Source organism: Chiloscyllium plagiosum, unplaced genomic scaffold, assembly GCF_037043375.1.
Source record: "Chiloscyllium plagiosum isolate Xiang-an unplaced genomic scaffold, Cpla_swu_hap1 HiC_scaffold_4, whole genome shotgun sequence".
Lineage (NCBI taxonomy): Eukaryota > Metazoa > Chordata > Chondrichthyes > Orectolobiformes > Hemiscylliidae > Chiloscyllium > Chiloscyllium plagiosum.
Window position 1 is genome coordinate 54,334,735 of NW_028270142.1, and position 19,379 is coordinate 54,354,113.

General features: G+C 39.7%; 1 protein-coding gene across 2 annotated transcripts in view; it reads left to right on the forward strand.

Annotated features, from left to right (window-relative positions):
- The window catches only part of nsmce2 (NSE2 SUMO ligase component of SMC5/6 complex), a 185,520-nt gene that overhangs the window by 32,854 nt on the left and 133,287 nt on the right, over positions 1-19,379 (forward strand). For both annotated transcript variants that reach the window (XM_043688546.2, XM_087986263.1), the window contains exon 3: positions 17,536-17,642. In XM_043688546.2, the coding sequence (XP_043544481.1) occupies positions 17,536-17,642 (107 nt within the window). The remainder of the gene's footprint in view (positions 1-17,535; positions 17,643-19,379) is intronic.

The window sequence follows — 19,379 nt, forward strand, 5'->3', positions numbered from 1 at the left end:
TGACCAGAAAATAACATTCTTTCCTCATACTGGGCCCAGTCTTTAACTGGCAAGATCAAATGAACCAAGCTTCCCAAATTAAGGCATGATGCCAGAAATGCTTACCCCAACTCGAAGATGACTGTTGCAGGTGAATTCCCTCAGGAGTATGCTTGTCTCTCGTCGCCACTGATATTATTCCCAGAGGTTGATATCCCATCACTAAGTTACCCTTCATTTACACGTGGAGAGGCCTTGACACTGAACTAGCTCCCTCAGAGCTAGTTCTCAGAGTGAGCAGGATGTCTGACACTTCTGTTCCTATCTGTCAGCCATGACTCCCTAACTGGGACGTTAATCTGGTCCAATAAGAAAACTCATTTTCTGAAAGAAGATCTGTATTTCACTTGTTGGCTATATTGTGATACATTAGCTCTTAACATGTTGATATAGAGGTCAGTTTTATTCAGTCCTTTGGAGAAAGCATAATGTACTCTTTTAGGTTTCTTGTGTGCAAAGTACATCCTGGGGATAGATTTAGTATATTATCAGTTTCCTTGTCCTTGGTCCATAAGTTTCACCTCATCTGTCATTATTTAAAATCATAGTCTTTAGCTTTCCTGAAACACCACAAGTCGGTAGGACATATTTGTATTAGCTGCCAGAGAGTGCTGGTGATTTCATTCAGAGAACTAGTAGATATGTTACTTGTACTGAATAGGATAGAGAGTTGAAATGTCTTCTGTAAAGGTATACTGAGAGAACAAATATTTTGGTGACCCATACCAGTGTATCTGCTGAAGTTTAATTCAGTTTACACGCAGTTGCTCTGATTAAATTCTTCAAATCCTGATATTTCCTAATATTCACCAGCTCAACAAAGAACATGTAAAATAAAAGGCAAATGTACATGAAGATGAGACTAAGGTTGGAAAGTAACTTGGTTTTTTAATTTATGGAGCTACATGCTCTTTTTTTAATTAAAATGAAAAACAAATCTGGCAGTGCTCTTGGAGGGCTGCTAATGTAGTGTTGGTTTTGCAGTGCTTTTCAAGTGATTCTTGGCCACTTGGCTTTGACTTTCAAGTAGCCAGAGATTTCCTACTTTAAGCTAAGATTAAGTAATTGAAAAATGTGCAATGGTTGATGCTCTGCTGTGAGGCCAGCAACTACCTGACTGATAACTATTATAAATTTCCGTTGACCTTTTTTTGATTACAGTTATCCACCAGAGGCTGTCTAAACTGTTATTGTCAAAAGTAAGGAAACAAAACAGCTCTGGGTAAAACAAAAAAAACTTTGGGGCCAATGTTCACATTTTTGCAGTGGCAGAGAATGGCTCATTCTACACCCTTTTCTTTCCATAGATTTCGAACCCTCAATTTGATATGCTAAGTCCCCGGACAAGGTTTCCCAATTTGATACAGTCCCATGACGAAATGTGAATTGGCTGCTGTTGATCATCTCTGTTGACCACAGCAAGATTAATTTTAAAAAGGATCCCTTTCCTTGCAGGCACCCCTCTCCCCAACCCAAATGAAATTCCTTTTTAAACTGAGCCAATTTTCTTGAATTAACAAATTACTAAGCATGTGAAGAAATAGTAACAATATGCATTTAGAAAGATTATAAATAAGAGGTGAGTCAAAAAAAATAGAAGTTTTAAAATAAAAAGATATTTGAATCAATTTATGAATTGTTTGTGAAGAGCAGAAAATTGAATATTGTAGCCACAGAGTCATACAACATGGAAACAGACCCTTCGGTCGAACTAGTCCATGTTGACCATAATTCCAAACTAAACTAGTTCCAACCACCTGCACTTGGCCCATATCCCTTCAAACATTTCTTAAGTGTAATAAATATAAGAGGTCTAGAAGTAAGCTTACAGTCTCAGGAGTAGCTGCAAGATCCACACTACTCTCCGTCCACTACTTTTTATCCATTTCCAGTGGATGTCGCCAGTAGCATTGATTTTAAGATTCTTGGCTTTATTCGTTGATTGAAACTGTTCTGTACTGATTTCTTGCGGCACTGGTTTACTTGCAGTACAACCCTAGGTTTTTCAAATGGCTGTTCTCAGAGGCGTGACCCTTGCAGCACATTAATCCACGCACTCGGACATCAAGCCACTACATGTATAAACAAGCGTTGCAATTGGTTTTTAGCTTTTTTTTTATTTGTGTGTATTCTGAGAAGGCCAAAACACACCTTCTGCAAAAGATGATTTTTAGCTAAGAGAATGGTGATAATTAGCACTCTTATTATTACTACTTGTTACATTCTCCTCTGTTTGAAGTTTCTCTGGCATTCTATAGGTGTAACATACAATGGGCCCCACACAGGACTTTGCCATATATATGATATCATTCACACACATATGCATATATATGTTATATATTTAATCACATATATGTAGATTATCATACCTACATATGATTATCTACATAATCATATATAGGTATGATTACATCGACAATCATATTTTGGCTGTAGCAGACTCCTATTAAAAAAAACAAGTTTTGGAGTTAAAAGTTAACAATGTCGTAGTACTTCAAAGTTCTGATCCGTTGTTATGATGTAATAAAAATGCTAAAGTTGCTCCATGTTGATTATTTTTAGATCTGCACCAGCAGAAAATAGTTCTTTGGAATTATAATTGATTCCAAGCTTTATTGTTATAGTGCTACTGCTGTAGCAAATTAATTGAAATGGTTTTCATAGTCAATTGAAAAGGCATCCATTAGGCCTAGCCACTTTTGGGGTGATATTTTCCATTCAGCATGTTTTGTTGCAATTAAAACTGCTGAATGGTCACAAAAAAATGTCACCACCTCTTGCTCTCTTATCCGTGAAGACTCTCTTTAAAAATACCTCATTGTGTTGACAGAATGAAATGAGATTAGGTGTGGTGAGGTTAGTTTGAAAGAAAATTATTGGCAGAGATATGTTGAAATGAATAGCCTTATTCTATACTGTAAAATTTTATGTAGTTCTTTCACCAAGGTTTTTAGTCTCATCTCCCTTGACTCGATGTCAATTTTGTCTTGATTTTGCTACATAAATGTCACTTTGATTCTTTGCTTTTCTACATGAAAAGCCACAAAATAGAATTTGAAGGCTTTTAAAACAAAATGTTGGTATAGCTGACCAGTTGTACTGATGCGTCTGTACTGCACAGACTCTGATAGCACCACTCTGGGTATAAGATCAATTCAGAGTCCAGGTTTTTGAGGAGACTTAGGCCTTGAAATAAAAAAATAATAATTAAGTATCTTCATAACATCAAAAACAATTCTTTTGCTATTTTGAGCCATACTGGTCTGAAATACTTAGGTTTAAATTTTCACATTTGTTCTGTTTAAGCAAATTCTACTTGCTATTTGAAACTTTACTTACTGAAAGGAAAAAAAGTGGTGATGAGAGAATTTTGGGAAGTGTTCTAGCTATTCCATCCAAGGTCAAAACCCAATCTGAAGCTGATTGTATTACAAATGACCCACTTACTTTAGAGGAATTTGGTGCTGTGGGTTCCTGGACAGAGGTGTCCTGTTATGAACCTACCCAGGAATCCAGCAGTGATGATGATCCTTGGAGAAACCATGCCTGCGTTTTCAGCAGTCAGTGCATGTGAAATGTTCTATGGTTTTAGCACAGCCAGTCACTTTGACAGGTCCTGTGAAATGCTAAGTGTGGATGGCAAGTGTGAGACTACGGTGGCAGTTGTTTGGTGATAGTGAGGGGAATGTAATGTACTGATTGGGTGGTGTGACAGGTAAATGAATGAGTGTTTAGGATAGCTGGGGATTGGTGGGTTCTGGGTGCCATAGTGGAAGGTGTGTGTTGGGTTTGACAGGTGAAAGGCTATTGGATTTGGTTGCAGGTGTTGGGGACAACAGTTGAGAGGGGTATTGGGGAGGTTTCAGTGGTGAATTGTTGGTCAGTTTAGTAGTTACACAGAAATTAAAGTAGGTTTTTGATTCTCTCACCTTTCCTGGGTAATTATGAAGCTTCAGTGATTTGGAACCCTCAGAGTTCTCTGACTTTAATATATTCGTGGACTAGCTGGAACTGTGGTGGACTGACTATGGAGCATCCATGATGCTGAGGACATTATGCATAGCACATTTAGTGAACTGGTCACACCACAAGCAAGGGCTACATAGGCAGAAAAGCACTAGGTGACCACCAGAGAAACTACCAAGTTTGAGCAGGCAGTTCAGGAGCTCCCTGTGGCCAGTCCCCTTGGGGGGGGGGGGGGGGGAGTGGCCTGTCAGGGGAAAGCAGCAACAGTCAAATTTCTGGCACCGCAGTTGGCTCTGCTGCACAGCACGGGTGGAAACAGACTGAGTGAGTTCTCGCAATAGAGATCTTATAAGAGGAACTGACAATAGACAATAAGTGCAGGAGTAGGCCATTCAGCCCTTCGAGCCTGCACCGCCATTCAATATAATCATGGCTGATCATACCTAATCAGTATCCTGTTCCTGCCTTATCTCCATAACCCTTGATTCCACTATCTTTGCGAGCTCTATCCAACTTTTTCAAGATGGAAAAGACAAGGGCAAGATAAGGCACATGGATGGTTGAGAATGCTAACTTGCATCTATATTAATGTAAGGAGCTTGACTGATAAGGCTGGTGAGCTAAGAGTACTGATCAGCAGATGGGAATATGATGTTGTTGCAATCACTGAGATGTGATTGAAGGAAGGACAAGATAACTCAGCATTCCAGGGTACAGAAGTTTCAGGCACAGTATTAGAGGAGGAAGTAAGAGGTGATGGCATTGCACTATTGATAAAGGAAACCATCAGTCCAGTAATGAAGGAGGATTTCCGAGAAGGGTCTTCAACTGAAGCCATCTGACTAGAGTTTGAAAAATGGGGCTAGTACATTGCTGGGATAATACTACAGTCTCCAACAGTTAGACAGAGATGTAGATATAGTTGTGGGGGACTTCATCTTTGCTAACATTAACTAGGATCACCTTACTGTGAAAGGATTAGACAGGGTGGAATTTTTAAACTGAATTCTGGAAAGTCTTTTGTGCCAGTACATAGTTGTACTGGAGATAGGGCAGTGCTAGATCTAACCCTTGGGAATGAAGCCGGTCAAATAGTTCAAGTTTCAGTGGACTTGCATTTTGGGGATAGCAGTCATAACTCCTAAGTTTCAAAATAATTATTGAAAGCGATGAGGATAGTGCGGATGCTGTGTCTAAATTTGGCGGGAAGGCTGATTTCAATATCATGAGACAGGATCTGGCAGGACTGGGAGCAGCTGTTTGCAAGTCAGTCAACATCTGGCAGGATCTGGCAGGATCTGACAGGACTGGGAGCAGCTGTTTGCAAGTCAGTCAACATCTGGAAAGTGAGAGTCTTTTAAAAGGAGCATAAGAAGGGCCAGTGTATTCCTCTTGAGGGCAAGGACTGAAGGTCCACACAACCCTGATGTTGAAATATATCAAGAGTTTGATAAAGAAAAAGAAGAAAGCATATGTCAGGTACAGTACATTAAAAGCACGGGGTTCCTAAAAAAGTACATGAGATGGAGCATTGTCTGTATTTAACACCATGCTATCCTTGTCCCAGTGTTGAGGGAACCTTACCTTCAGGTTAAAACAGTGGGGGAGCTCTGTATCTAATCCCATTTTGTACCTGACCTGGGAATGTTTGATGGGGACAGTGTCAAGGGGTTTTACTTTCAGCAAGTGTAGAGTGTGCTTTACTTGCATTTAAAAGAGTAGAGGGTGTAGGAGGTTGCTTAAAAAGGAAATTAGGAAGGTAAAAGGAACCATGCAGATGGGATCAAGGAAAATGCCATTTTATAAGTATATTAAGAGTAAGAAGATTACCATGGAAAGAGTGGGACATATTAGAAACTAAAGGAGCAATCTGTGTTTGTAGCTAGTGAGCATGGGTGAGTCTAAAATGAATGTTCTCATCTGTATTCACAGAGGGGAGAGACATGTCGCTGGGGATTTCACTTGGAATGCTGAGATTCTAGAACACATTAAGATTAATAAAGAAGTATAAGATATTTTAAGGGCATAAACATGCATCATTACCCAGGGCCTAATGAGATGTATCCCAGGCTACTATGAGAGGCAAGAGAGGAAATTTCAAGGCCCTGTCTGAAATATTTGATACTTGGCTGGCCACAGGTGAGGTGCCAGATGACTGGAGGATAGCTAATGCGGTTCCTTTGTTCAAGAAGGGCAGCCAGGAACAGTTACTTTGACGTCAATGGTCGGGAAATTATTGGAAAAAAATGTGAAGGAGAGGATTATTCAAGACTTGGAAAGACAAGGTTTTAGCAGGAATAGTCAGCACAGATTTGTTAGAGTGAGATCCTGTCTGACTAATTGAGTTTTTTGAAAAGTGAACAAATATATTGATGAGGGTAGTGTTGTTGATGTTTACAGGGACTTCAGTAAGGCCTTTGACAAGGTCCCGGGTAGGTGGCTGGTCTAAAGGTAGGAGCCCATGTCATCCAAGACAAGTTGTCAAACTGGATCCAAATTGGCTTACCAATTGGAGGCAAATGGGGATGGTGAAGGATGTTTTTTGTAATTCGAAGCTTGCGACCGGTAGTGTGCCCCAGGGATCGGTACTGGGATCCTTGCCATTTGTTATATACGTTAATGACTTTCATGTGAATGTAGAAGGTATAATTAGTAAATTTGCATATGATATCAAAATTGTTGGTGCTGTTGATAGCGGGGAGGATGGTCTCAGGCTACAGTCATATATTGATCAGCTGCTAATTTAGACAGGAAATGGCAGATGGAATTTATTGCAAATAAGCGTGAGGTGATGCATTTTGGGAAGTCTGATAATATGCACAATGTATGGTAGGTCCTTATTGTGTACTGAGGAACAAAGGCACTTTGGTGTACAAGTTCATAGATCCCTGAAGGCGTCAGCACAGGTAGACCGGGTGGTGAAAACAGCATGCAGGATGCTTGCCTTCATTAGACAGGACATTGAATATAGGAACAATGAAGTCTTATTACAAATTGGTCAGAGTTAATTAGGCCACAGGTGAAATACTGTGTGCAGTTCTGTTGCCATACCGTTGGAACTCATGATTGCACAGGAGAGAGTTCATAGGATGTTGCTAGGGATGAAGTCTTAGTTATGAGGAGAGACTGGTTAGGCTGGATCTATTTTCTTTGGAACAGGGAAGGCTGAATGGGGATCTGATTGGGGAATACAAAATTATAAAAGGCATAAACAGAATAGATGCTGTCACTGAAAGACTATAAAGTGCCAATTGAAAGACGAGTTTTTCAAGTTTGTTCAGTTTCACTGGAAAAGTGTAGGAGGCAGCGGACAGTGGTCAGTGAGGGATTGGAATGGAGAATTAAAATGGTAAAAAGCCAAAGCTCAAAGTCACATTTACAGACTGAACAGAGATATTCTATAAACAATTCACCTAAGGTATATGATTTCTACTTGCTTTTCCCCCCCAAAAAAGTGGAGGAGATTCTATCATGGGCAAGTTGAAAGCCCATATATTGTTAGTGGCAGAAACTTGCACCTTGCGGAGCACGTTCCACCTAAAGCAATATAACTGCTTTAACAATATCGAAAGAGCAAACTTGAGAAGCAGCACCTTGTCTTTCAATTGGCTCTTTATAATCTTTCAATGCTGCACTTTAATGTTAAGACTATGAGATCATAATCACCATTCCTGTTTCACCAAGACCAGTGGGTTTTTGCCATTGTTATTTATGCCTTCTCTGAACCCATGTTTTCATTTCTTTTTTGTCCTATACCCACTCACTTTTTACTTTGCACCATCATTCCATTTATCGTTTGATTGCTGCTATGTTACCATTAGGCATTTTGTACATTTGTTCTCAAAGATGCTCAGTGGTCTGTTGTATATTTCTATTATTTTCTGTTTTTATTTTGCCAAGTTCTTTTCCTTAAAGTAACTTTGTAACTACTTACCTTGCATATATGGTAATTGACCTGTTTCTAGTAGATTTAGCCAGTAATCATTCTGATCTCTGCACAGACACTGAACTAAACTAGTGGTTTGCCACATTAAACAAAGTCAGAAGTCATGCTTCAAGCAGCAAATTTACATGAGGACACAGTTCAGGAAAACAATCTGACTTCTTAAGTACTTCTCGAGTCAATTTTGTAAAATCTTGAACATGTGGTAGTTTTATAATGCTCGTTTACCTATTTGATTTTTAAAAAACCTGCTGGTTTAAAGCCTGGCTCTTGGTTCAAGCTATCCCATGAACAGTAAACCAGAAAATATGGAAAATCTTCTGAAGAGTCATATTGAACTGAATGTTAACTCTGTTTCTCTCTTCACAGATGCTGCCAGCCCACTTGGGTTTTTCCAGCAATTTTTTTTTTATTCCAGATTTCAGTATTTGCAATATTTTATTTTTTATTATGGGAGAGTTTTGTGCTTGACTCTTTCTTACATTGCTGTGTACTTGTGTTTAAATGGATCTTGAGGACCATTTGATGGAAGTGACATTGGGCTCAAATTGTACATCTAGCTTAAAATGCAAAATAAGTAACTGAATGGAGCCTTAATAGCACTTACATTTTTGTCATTAGGTTCAAATAAATTGCAATGGTCTAAAGCGAAATGAAAGATATGTATTCTGCTGTAAATCATGATCCCCCTCATGCATTTAAGATTTTGATATTAAAAGTGACTGTGTCTCTATGAAAGAAAATGTTTTGGTTGGTTAAATACTAAATATGTCTAAAATAGGAAAAATACTCATTAAAAGTGCCTGAGGTAAGTATTTTTCAGAGTTGAAACAAAATATATCTTGTGTACCTCCTCAGAGTTAAGCTAATAGGTAAATTTTATTTCTGTGGACAGATTCTGATAACAAAGCAGCGCCAACTTGTCTGAATTTGTAATCTATAGTAAATTTGTATCCAAAGTTGATAGTCTACAATTAATTGAATGTTATATTGGATAAACGTCTTGAAATATGTTGTTGATGCAATGATTGTCTTTCCTTGGAGTGGATATGAGAGTCTGCATTGCAAAGAAGCCAAAAGAGGAGGCATGATATTTGCTGAGTTACTTGCTTCTTTATTGTAGGGATTTGAGGAACAAAACATGACTGTGCAGCACAAGTCAAGAAAACACTGATTAGCTGGTTTCTTACCTTAAAAGCAGCTGAACCTGGTTAACTTGTATGAGACTGTCTTTAGTACAGATAATGCAGCTGTGCAGAGGTAATGAATAAATAACTTCTGCAACTGCAGTCTCACACATATGCTGGATTGCCAAATGCATTATGGAATGGAAAGTAAGCAAATTGGGGGACTTTGCCAAATCAGAATGGTGTTGGAAGTGCAGTATTTTATCCTCCATAGTTCTTTAATAACTATGGGTAAAATCGATGAGCTATTTGATAAACCTTTTTGAGATAAACTGCATTGATTAGATGGCTGACTCAAGTCGCACAGCTTGTTATCTGTTGATAGTCAATGTTATATTCATATTTAAGCAGCAAAAACATTATAGAGTTGAAATGTGAGAACTGATTTTTTATGCAATATTTTAAAATAGTACAGATAGCATCAAAGGTAATGTTGTGTAATTTTTAAATATTTCAAAGTAAATGAACTGAGAAATAAAATGCTTTTTCAGCTAAATATTTAAACATCGTCTTAAGGAAAATCATGAAATAATTGTCATTTTAAAAGCAACAAATTTTCATGCTGGTTCCTGTAATGAAATCATGTTGAATGTTTAATATTTTCATTTTGTGATTTCAGTAGTGAAAGTTATATGAGAGGGGAAACATTTGTGCCAGTGCATAGTTCTCCTCGCCTCTGGCGCCCTAGTTCAAAGTCATGCCAGAGTAATGGAATGAAACATTAATTTCTGTGATCTTGTAAATAACATAAGATTGAGCACTTCAAACGAGATTACTGGAGACTAAAAGTTCAAGGATAATCATGTATATATTTCAAAATGAATTGACAATCTTGGGCTTTAAGTAAGCTGATTTATGAAAAGGGGATAGGGCCAATAGTTGTTTTTAAAGATTCTGACTTGCTAAGGTTTTCCTCCGAGCATATGCTATGCTATAAAATGTTTGGTAATCCAGTATTTATGATGCCACTATAACTGAGTTATTTATATGTTGTTTCTCAAAAGTAAAGCAACCTCTACTAAAATATCTCGAGGGATGGTTGCTTTTTGCAATAAGAAACAAATGATGTTGTGGAATTATGCTCTTCTTCCTTTGACCTGCAATCTTCAACAATAATAATGGGTGCAAAATATTAAAAGGCTGTTTTGTTCCAACATCTAACAATTCAAATCTTTTATAAAACATGTAAAATAACCTGACTTTTTCCGAAGTACCAACCATATTATGTAACAGTGCCTTAACAAAGTGGCTTTTAAATGATGTTCATAAATATTCAGAAAAGACTTGCCAGAATGTTGCCAGAGTTGGAGGGTTGAGTCATAAGGAGAGGTTGAATAGGCTGTGGTTATTTTCCCTGGAGTGTCAGAGAGTGAAGGGTGACTTATAGAGGTTGATCAAATCATGAGGTTAAAAATCACACAACACCAGGTTATAGTCCAACAGGTTTAATTGGAAGCACACTAGCTTTCGGAGCGACGCTCTTTCATCAGGTGATTGTGGAGGGCTCGATCGTAACACAGAATTTATAGCAAAATTTCAGTGTTACGATCGAGCCCTCCACAATCACTTGATGAAGAAGCGTCGCTCCGAAAGCTAGTGTGCTTCCAATTAAACCTGTTGGACTGTAACCTGGTGTTGTGATTTTTAACTTTGTACACCCCAGTCCAACACCAGCATCTCCAAATCAAAATCATGAGGGGTATGGATAGGATAAATGGACAAAGACTTTTTCTCTGGAAGAGAGGAGTCCAAAGCTAGAGGGCATAGGTTTAAGGTTAGAAGGGAAAAGGCCACTAAAAGATAACTTTCACGCAGAGGGTAGTGTGTGAAATGAGCTGCCAGAGGAAGTGATGGAGGCTGATACACTTGACATTTGAAAGGCATCTGTGAATGGGTAAATGTAGAGGAAAGGTTGAGATAGATCTGGGCCAAATGCTGGCAAATAGGATTAGATTAATTTAGAATGTCTGGTCGACATGGATGAGTTGAACTGAAGGGTCTGACTCTGTGCTGTATAGCTCTATGACTCTATTTCACAATGTTAAAAATGGAAAAAATGAAGAGAGGGTTTTGGCTATCTGAGAATGTGAGCAAAAAACGTGACAGGCATAAATGCTCATTATATTTTTAAAAAAAGAGACTTAAATATGCACCTGACGTGCCACTGGATGAGATCATGATTAAGGCTCTGCCTTCTTGCATTTTACCTCTCTCCTGAGGGGTGGTGACCCTCCAGTTAAACTCACCAGTATGCGCAAGCATGCACGCGCACACAAACTCTGTGTGTCACTCTGTGTGTCGCTCCCTGTCTCTCTGTCTCTCTCTCTCTCTCTCTCTCTCTCTCTCTTCCCCTCAACCCCCAACGCTTGCGTGTGCACATGCACACTCTCTCTCTTGCTCTGCCTTGCTCTCTCTCTCTTCCTCCCTCCACATCCAAATGGACCTCTGGGCATATGACAACTTCTGCTTTCATTTGTAGATCAAGAACTGGCAGTGGGATAAGGCTGTATAGCTCATTTTTGTCTTGCTGGTGCAGACTGACCATATTTTTCGAATTCCCTTCCTCCAAAGACATTGGATGCAGAATCTTTAAATATTTTTAAGGCAGCAGTAGATTTTAACGAAGGGGAAGAAAAATTATCCTGGATATGCAGGAATGGAGAGCTGAAGTTAAAATCAGATCAGCAATGATAGGAGAGCAGGCTGGAAGGGCTGTTGTTCTTCTTTGAGCCTCTTGTTCTTGTTTGTATGTTCTTAGGCAAACAGAATCAAAATACATTGATTTGCGCTGTAGATTTTCTGTGTTTCTGGGATGAGAAGTTTCTATCTTTTGGCAGAATTCTGGCTTTTTGATAATGGAAATTAACTCGTGGAAATGTTTTTCAAACCACCTAATTTCTTTTCCATAGGCCTTTGCTTCACTTTGTGTATATGTGATCGTGCAAGATCATCTTCTGTTGTTAAGTATGAACTTCACCTTGTATTATATGCACTTCTGCCTTGAATGCTGAAATATTGGGGTTCATTGGTGATTTAGAGTCATAGAGATGTACAGCGCGGAAATTGACCCTTTGGTCCAACTCGTCCATGCTGACCTGGGGCAAATGCTTTGCTCCACAGTCTAGAAGATAGTGGAAGCAATTAGAAGGAAATGTAATGGTACCTTCCACTTGAAATCAAATACTTCCACTCATATGAAAAAACTTTTGAAGCATTTGTATTTCACTTCTGATCTGATAAAGTACACGAGTTTTCTAATCCCTCACCGAGCAGTGACTGCTGCTTTACACTAATTTTTTTTTAATTCGTGGGATATGAGCCTTGCTTGTTGGCCAGCATTTATTGCCTGTCCCTAGTTGCCCTTGAGAAGGTGATGGTGAGCTGCCTTCTGGATTCGCTGCAGTTCACATTCTATGGGTTGACCCACAACGCCCTAAGGGAAGGAATTTCAGGATTTTGACCAGCAACAAAGAAGGAACGATAATATATATATTTTCAAATCAGGATGGTGAGTGGCTTGGAGCGGAACTTGCAGGTGGTCTGTTCCCATATATCAGCTGCCCTTATCCTTCTAGATGGAAGTGTTCTTGGGCTTGAAAAGTGCTGTCTGAGGATCTTTGGTGAATTTCTACAGTGCATCTTGTAGATGCTCAGTAGCAGCGGTGTGTAAAGTCAGCGTTGGAGAGAGTGGATGTTTGAAGATGTGCTACTAATCAAGTGGGCTGCTTTGTCTTGGATGTTGGCAAGCTTCTTGAGTTTTACTGGAGTTTTACCATCAAGACAAGTGTGGAGTACTCCGTCACACTCCTGACATGTGCTTTGTTGATGATGGACAGGTTTTGGGGATTCAGGAGGTGAATTACTTGCACAGTATTCCTAGCCTGTGATCTGCTGTTGTAGCCACTGTGTTTATGTGGTGAGTCCAGTTGACTTTCTGGTCAATAGTAACCCCCAGGATGTTGATGGTGGGGAATTCAGTGATGATAACACCACTGTAAGGGACAATGGTTGAATTGTTTCTTGTGGGAGATGGTTATTGCCTGGCCTTGTGTGGCACAAATGTTACTTGGCAGTTGTCAGCCAAAGCCTGGATATTGTTCAGATGTTGTTGCATTTGAACAGGGACTGCTTCAGTATCTGAGGAGTCATGAATGTGGCTGAACATTGTGCAATCAGCAGTGAACAGCTTTATCTCGAACCTTATAATAGAGGAAAGGTCATTGATAAAGCAGCTGAAGATGGTTGGAGCCAGGAGGAACTCCTGCAGAGATGTCCTAAAGCTGAGATGGCAGACCTCCAACAACCACAACCATCTTCCTCGTGTCAGGTATGACTGTAGCCAGTGGAGAATTTGCCATTGATTCCAGTTTTGCAAGGGTTCCTTGGTGCCACACTCGGTTGAATCACTTCTTGATGTCAAGCATTATCACTCTCACCTTTGGAATTCTGTTCGTTTGTCCATGTTTGAACCAAGGCTGTAATGAGGTCAGATGCTGTGAACCTGGTGGAACCCAACTAGGTGTCATTGAGCAGGTTATTGTTGCGCAGGTGATGCTTGATAGCACTCCCATCAGTTTACTGATGATCGAGAGTAGACTGATGGGCAGTTTTCTGCATTGTTGGGTAAATGTCAATGTTGACTAGAAGAACTTGGCTCAGGGAGCAGCAAGGTCTAAAACACAAGTCTTCAGTACTATTGCTGGAATGTTGTCACAGCCCATAACCTTTGTATTATCCAGTTATTCTAATTGTTTCTTAGAGTGACTTGAACTGGATGAAGACTCGTATCTCTGCTGGGGGCCAGTGGAGGAGGTCATGACAGATCATCCACTTGGCACTTTTGGCTGCAAATACTTCAGCTGTATCTTTTTTACTGATGTGTTGAGCTGTTTATGATGGGGATATTTGTGAAGCCACAGCCTCCAGTGAGTTGTTTAACTGTCTACCACAATTCATGACTGGAGGTGGCAAGACTGCAGAGCTTAGATCTGGTCTATTGATTGTGAGATTGCTTAGTTCTGTTTAACACTTGCTGCTTATGCTATTTGGCTTGCACGTAGTCCTGCTTGGTAGCTTCGCCGTGCTGACATCTCATTTTTTTAATGAATCTTGGTGCAGCTCATGGCATGCTTTCCCTTACTCTCTATTAAAGTACCTGTTTGAAACGGCTCAGGGAATCCCTAATGGACTCGACCTGTAAGCCTCTCTTGGTTTGTCCCGGAGATCGTACTTTGTGGCAGTCTGGAATGTAAAACTCTTACAGTTTAGTTTAATTGTTACCTTTATTTACCAATGAAATCAATGTTACACTATAGCATAGATACCTACAAGCCAGACTTGAGCTAAGGTTTTAAAACCATTCTCTTTGAGGCTACTCCCCTTATTGCTGCAAACAAGCTGTCTTTATACAGAAATTGGTATGGACATTACAAAAACACCACGTCCTTAATCAGATAATCAGCAATAAAATGGCAAAAGTTTGTAGAGGAAGAGAAACTAATTGACCGGTCTGAGCATGCTTGACTAATTAAGCTACATGCACTCAAAGTGGGAAACCCTGATCAAGCCAGGCCAAATGGCCAATTGCCTTGGCTAGATAAGCTTCCCTTTTAACAGGACATTAGAATGAGAGACTGGTCTAAACAATGTGGAAAAGGTCATGAGGTAACCTCGCTCAGCTAACATGCCGAGTGCCATTGTCCTACAATATGGCTTTATTTAAAAATCATCTTAGGTTCCCAAAATGCAAAGTAAATTCATAACATGCCTGGATTTTGAGCTCTTGGGAACAACACGCAAACATTTAATCCATGACAATCAAGTGTACACTCAAACCAGACCATCAAACAGTTAATCTTTCCACCAGTTTCCTTCCTGTCTCCCCCCACTCACGTATGAGCATAGAATCATAGAGTTGTGCAGCACGGAAATGGACCCTTCGGTCCAACTCATCCATGCTGACCAGATATCCCAACCCAATCTAGTCCCACCTGCCAGCACCCATCCAAACCCTTCCTATTCATGTACCCATCCAGATGCCTTTTAAATGTTGTAATTGTACCAGCTTCCACCACTCCATCTGGCAGCTCATTCCATACACGTACCACCCTCTGCTTTCTCCTGCTCCTCGGATGCTGTCTGACCTGCTGTGCTTTTCCAGCACCACACTGTCGACTCTGAAATGTGAACTTGCTTTCTGTCCATGATGCAGCTAGACCTGTTGAGTTTTTCCACTTTATATTTTTGTACCTGATATGTCTGCCTCATGGTTAAGACATCAAAGAAGCAACAAACTTTTAAAAGGTACTTGAATAGAGATACATACAATAAGACTGCCTGACATCCATTTCCATTGAAGTGTGAGAAGCTTATGAGGTATTTGGTTTCCAAGTTTAAGTTGCCTCTGTTTTGCTTAGCTTTATATTTTAGATCACTCTTCTTTCAATATTTTTACTTCATTTAATTTAAAATCCCCTGTACTTCCTTAGTTCTGTGGTTGACAAGAACTCCAGCCTGTCCATGCTTCAGATGGAGACTACCCAATCTGCACAGATCTCACTTTGCCCATGAACCAGAATCCACTTGTCCCATGCACATCTCTTTCAAGTCATAGAGCTGTACTGCATGGAAACTGATCTTTTGGTCCAACTCGTCCGTGCTTACAACATATCCTAAATCTAGTCCCATTTGCTAGCATTTTGGCCATATCTCTCCAAACCTTTCCTGATCATATACTCATCCAGATGTCTTTTAAATGTTGCAGTTGTTCCCGTCTCCACCACTTTGTCTGACAGTTCCTTCCATACATGCACTACCCTCTGCATGAGAAAGTTGACCCTTAGGCCCCTTTTAAATCTTTCCTCTCTCACCTTAAACCTACGCCATCTAGTTTTGGATTCTCCCAACTGGAAAAAGACCTTAGCTGTTCACCCTATCCACACCCTGTATGGTTTAATAATCCTCTATAAGGCCAGCCCTCAGTTCTGTTATTCCAGGAAAAATAGCTGCAGTATATTCAGCCTGTCCTATAAATCAAACTCTCCAATTGTGACAACATTCTTGTGAATATTTTCTGAATCTTTTCAAGTTTCACAACATCCTTCCTATATCAGGGAGACCAGGATTGCATGCACTTTTCCAAAAGTGGCCTAACTAATGTCCTGTACAGTTACAACATGATCTTCCAAATCTATACTCAGTACTGACCAATAAAAGCAAGTATACCAAAAACGTTCTTCACTATCCTGACGACCTGGGCTCCACTTTCAAGGAACTATTAGTCTGTACTCCAAGATTTCTTTGTTCAGCAACATTCCCCAGGATCTTACCATTAACTGTGTAAGTCCAGCCCTGATTTGCCTTTCCAAAACGCAGCACCTCTCATTTATCTAAATTAAACTCTAACTGCCACTGCTCGGACCACTGGTCCATCCGATCAAGATCCAGTCATACTCTGAAGTAACCTTTGCTGTCCAATTGTGATGTCATCTGAAAACTTACCATAGCTCCTAAGTTCAGATCCAAATCATTTATATAAAACGCTTAGGCGAAAACAGCATAATTTGTCTTTCCCTTTCTTCCCATCACTTCATGAAACGTTTAATATTATGAGATTATATATTATCATATACAGTGGTGGAAAAGAAACAAGCAATTTGTTGATCCCTGCTAAATGTGTAAGCATGTACAGATGACGGGTTTTCCACAGGGAGTACATAAGTAATGGTTTTAAGGGATAGACCAGATTTGCTCCCAAGCACTGCAACTGTGCTTCAGATTCCAGTGATTGCTTAGAAGGTCCTTTAAGATCTGCTGAGAAAGAAAAGTTAAATTACATTTTTTACATAACAAAATAAGCAAAGACCGTGAGTGTATTTGCAGTTCAATTCATGCTTCTACCTTTGTTTTGTGTGTATGACATTTGCTGTGAAATATTCTATTAGATCTCCATGAGTTGAATGTTCACAGAATAATGTAGCACAGAAAGTTATTCAGTTCATGGAGTCAACACTGATATTTTTTTTCGACATGATTTGCGTGACATGATCCTACTCACTCCCTGTGCCTTTTAATATTCCTTTCTCCATCTCAATCAAATATCTAATTTCCTTCTAATGTAATTTATGTGCTCCTGATTCAACAGTACTTGTAAAGTTATTAAATAGGGAATTTTGCAGTCCAATTGCACTTTGTGCAATCAAGCTTAGTTACAAACCTGCTTCATCCCAAATTGCTGTTCTCCAGACAACGCTTGTGATTCAGAGGTGAATTCTTGCTACCTCAACTTTCCAAAGCACTTTAAGTGAATTAAATGTTTGCAGTTTAAGCCTTCGTGGTTAAAAAAGCCAGAGCTTAATTACTCATGAATGCAACCCTAATTTATTGCTGTTTGTTTGCTAGCTGCTGCAGAAGATATAAGCAACATGGAAAAACTGATGCTGGATTATGTTTCTATGGACCAAGAGCTTGAGCAATTTGTACAGGCTGTAGATGAAGTCACACACCAGGTAAGAGATCAAATTTGATAATGCATTTATTTTCATCATTTCTGTAAGCAATATGGCTGTATTGATTAGGGTTTCTGGTGCTCGTGAAATCTGCCTGATTTTAATATGGCTGGCAAGATAGGATTGCCATTTCTTGATTTTGTTGTTCTTATCCAGTTGCAGCCAGAAAATCATCTGCAACAGCTTCTCTTCTTACTCTCACACTGTTCCCTCTTGAGTCTCAAGGGTCTGCAATATTGGATTCAGTAATGAGTAATGAATCACACATAATTAACAACCTAATTGTGCTTGAACATTTATCAAATAATGATCTTAACATGATCGAGTTCAGTGTAATGATTGACAGTGAAAAGCATGAATCAGCTTCAAGAGTATTAGACATAGATAAAGCCTTAACAAGATGTAATACAGTCTATCCACAGTGAGCTAAGAAATCTGATAATGTGTAAAACTGCCAGAAAACACTGGAGGATGTTTAAAGAAACATTTAACACAATATAAAGCCAGTTTATACCTTGAGAGGGAAAAGCTCCACTACACAGAAAAAAACACCAGGGGCCATTAAAGGGATAAGAGACAGCACAAAGCTAAAAGAAAAGGCTTGTAAAAATTTAAACAAGAACATAGATTCTGCTGAAAAGATACAAAGACCAGCAAATGGCCACAAAGCAGCTTTATAAGAGGTACTAAAAGGGATTATGAAAGGAAAGTTGCCAGGAACAGCAAAATCATGAAGAAATCGGGAAACAAGGAATGAGATTGCTGCGTCTCTGGTGATGGTCTTTGCATCCTCACTTTCTGAATGATTGGAGGGAGGTGACTGTTGTTCCTCTGTTCAAGAAAGAGAATAGGGAAACCCCTGGGAATGACAGACCAGTCAGTCTTATGTCTGTGATAAGCAAGGTACTGGAAAGGACTCAGAGATAGGATTTATGACTATTTGGAAAAATATTGTTTGATTAAGGATAGTCAACAAGGCTTTGTGAGGGCCAGGTCATGCCTCACAAACCTTAGTGAGTTCTCTGAGGATGTGATAGGACAAGTTGAAGGAGGTTGAGCAGTGGATGTAGTCTCGTATGGATTATAGTGATGCATTTGGTAAGGTTCCCCACGGTAGGCTCATTCAGAAAGTTAGGAGGTATGGCTTACAGGGAAATTTGGCTGTCTGGATACAGAATTGGCTGGCCGAAAGATGACAGCGAGTGGTAGGGGATCGAAAGTATTCCGTCCGGAGGTTGGTGACCAATGGTGTCCCACAGGGATCTGTTCTTGGGCCTCTGCTCTTTGTAGGTTTTACAAATGACTTGGATGAAGAAGTGGAAGGATGGGTTATTAAGTTTGCCAGTGACAAAAAGGTTGGTGATGTTGTAGATAGTGTTGAGGGCTTTTTTAGGCAACAACTAGACGTTGACAGTATGCAGAGCTGGGATGGGAAATGGCAGATGGAATTCAGCCTGGATAAATGTGAAGTGATTTATTCTGGAAGGTCGAATTTGAATGCTGAATACAGGGTTAAAGACAGGATTCTTGGCAGTGTGGGGTCCATGTACATAGATCTCTCAAAGTTGCCACCCAAGTTGATAAGGTAGTTAGGAAGGCGTATTGTGTTTTGGCTTTCATTAGCAGGGGGATTGGGTTTAAGAGCCGCGAGGTTTTGCTGCAGCTCTATAAAATCCTGGTGAGACCACACTTGGAATATTTTGTCCAGTTTTGGTCATCTCATTATAGGAAGGATGT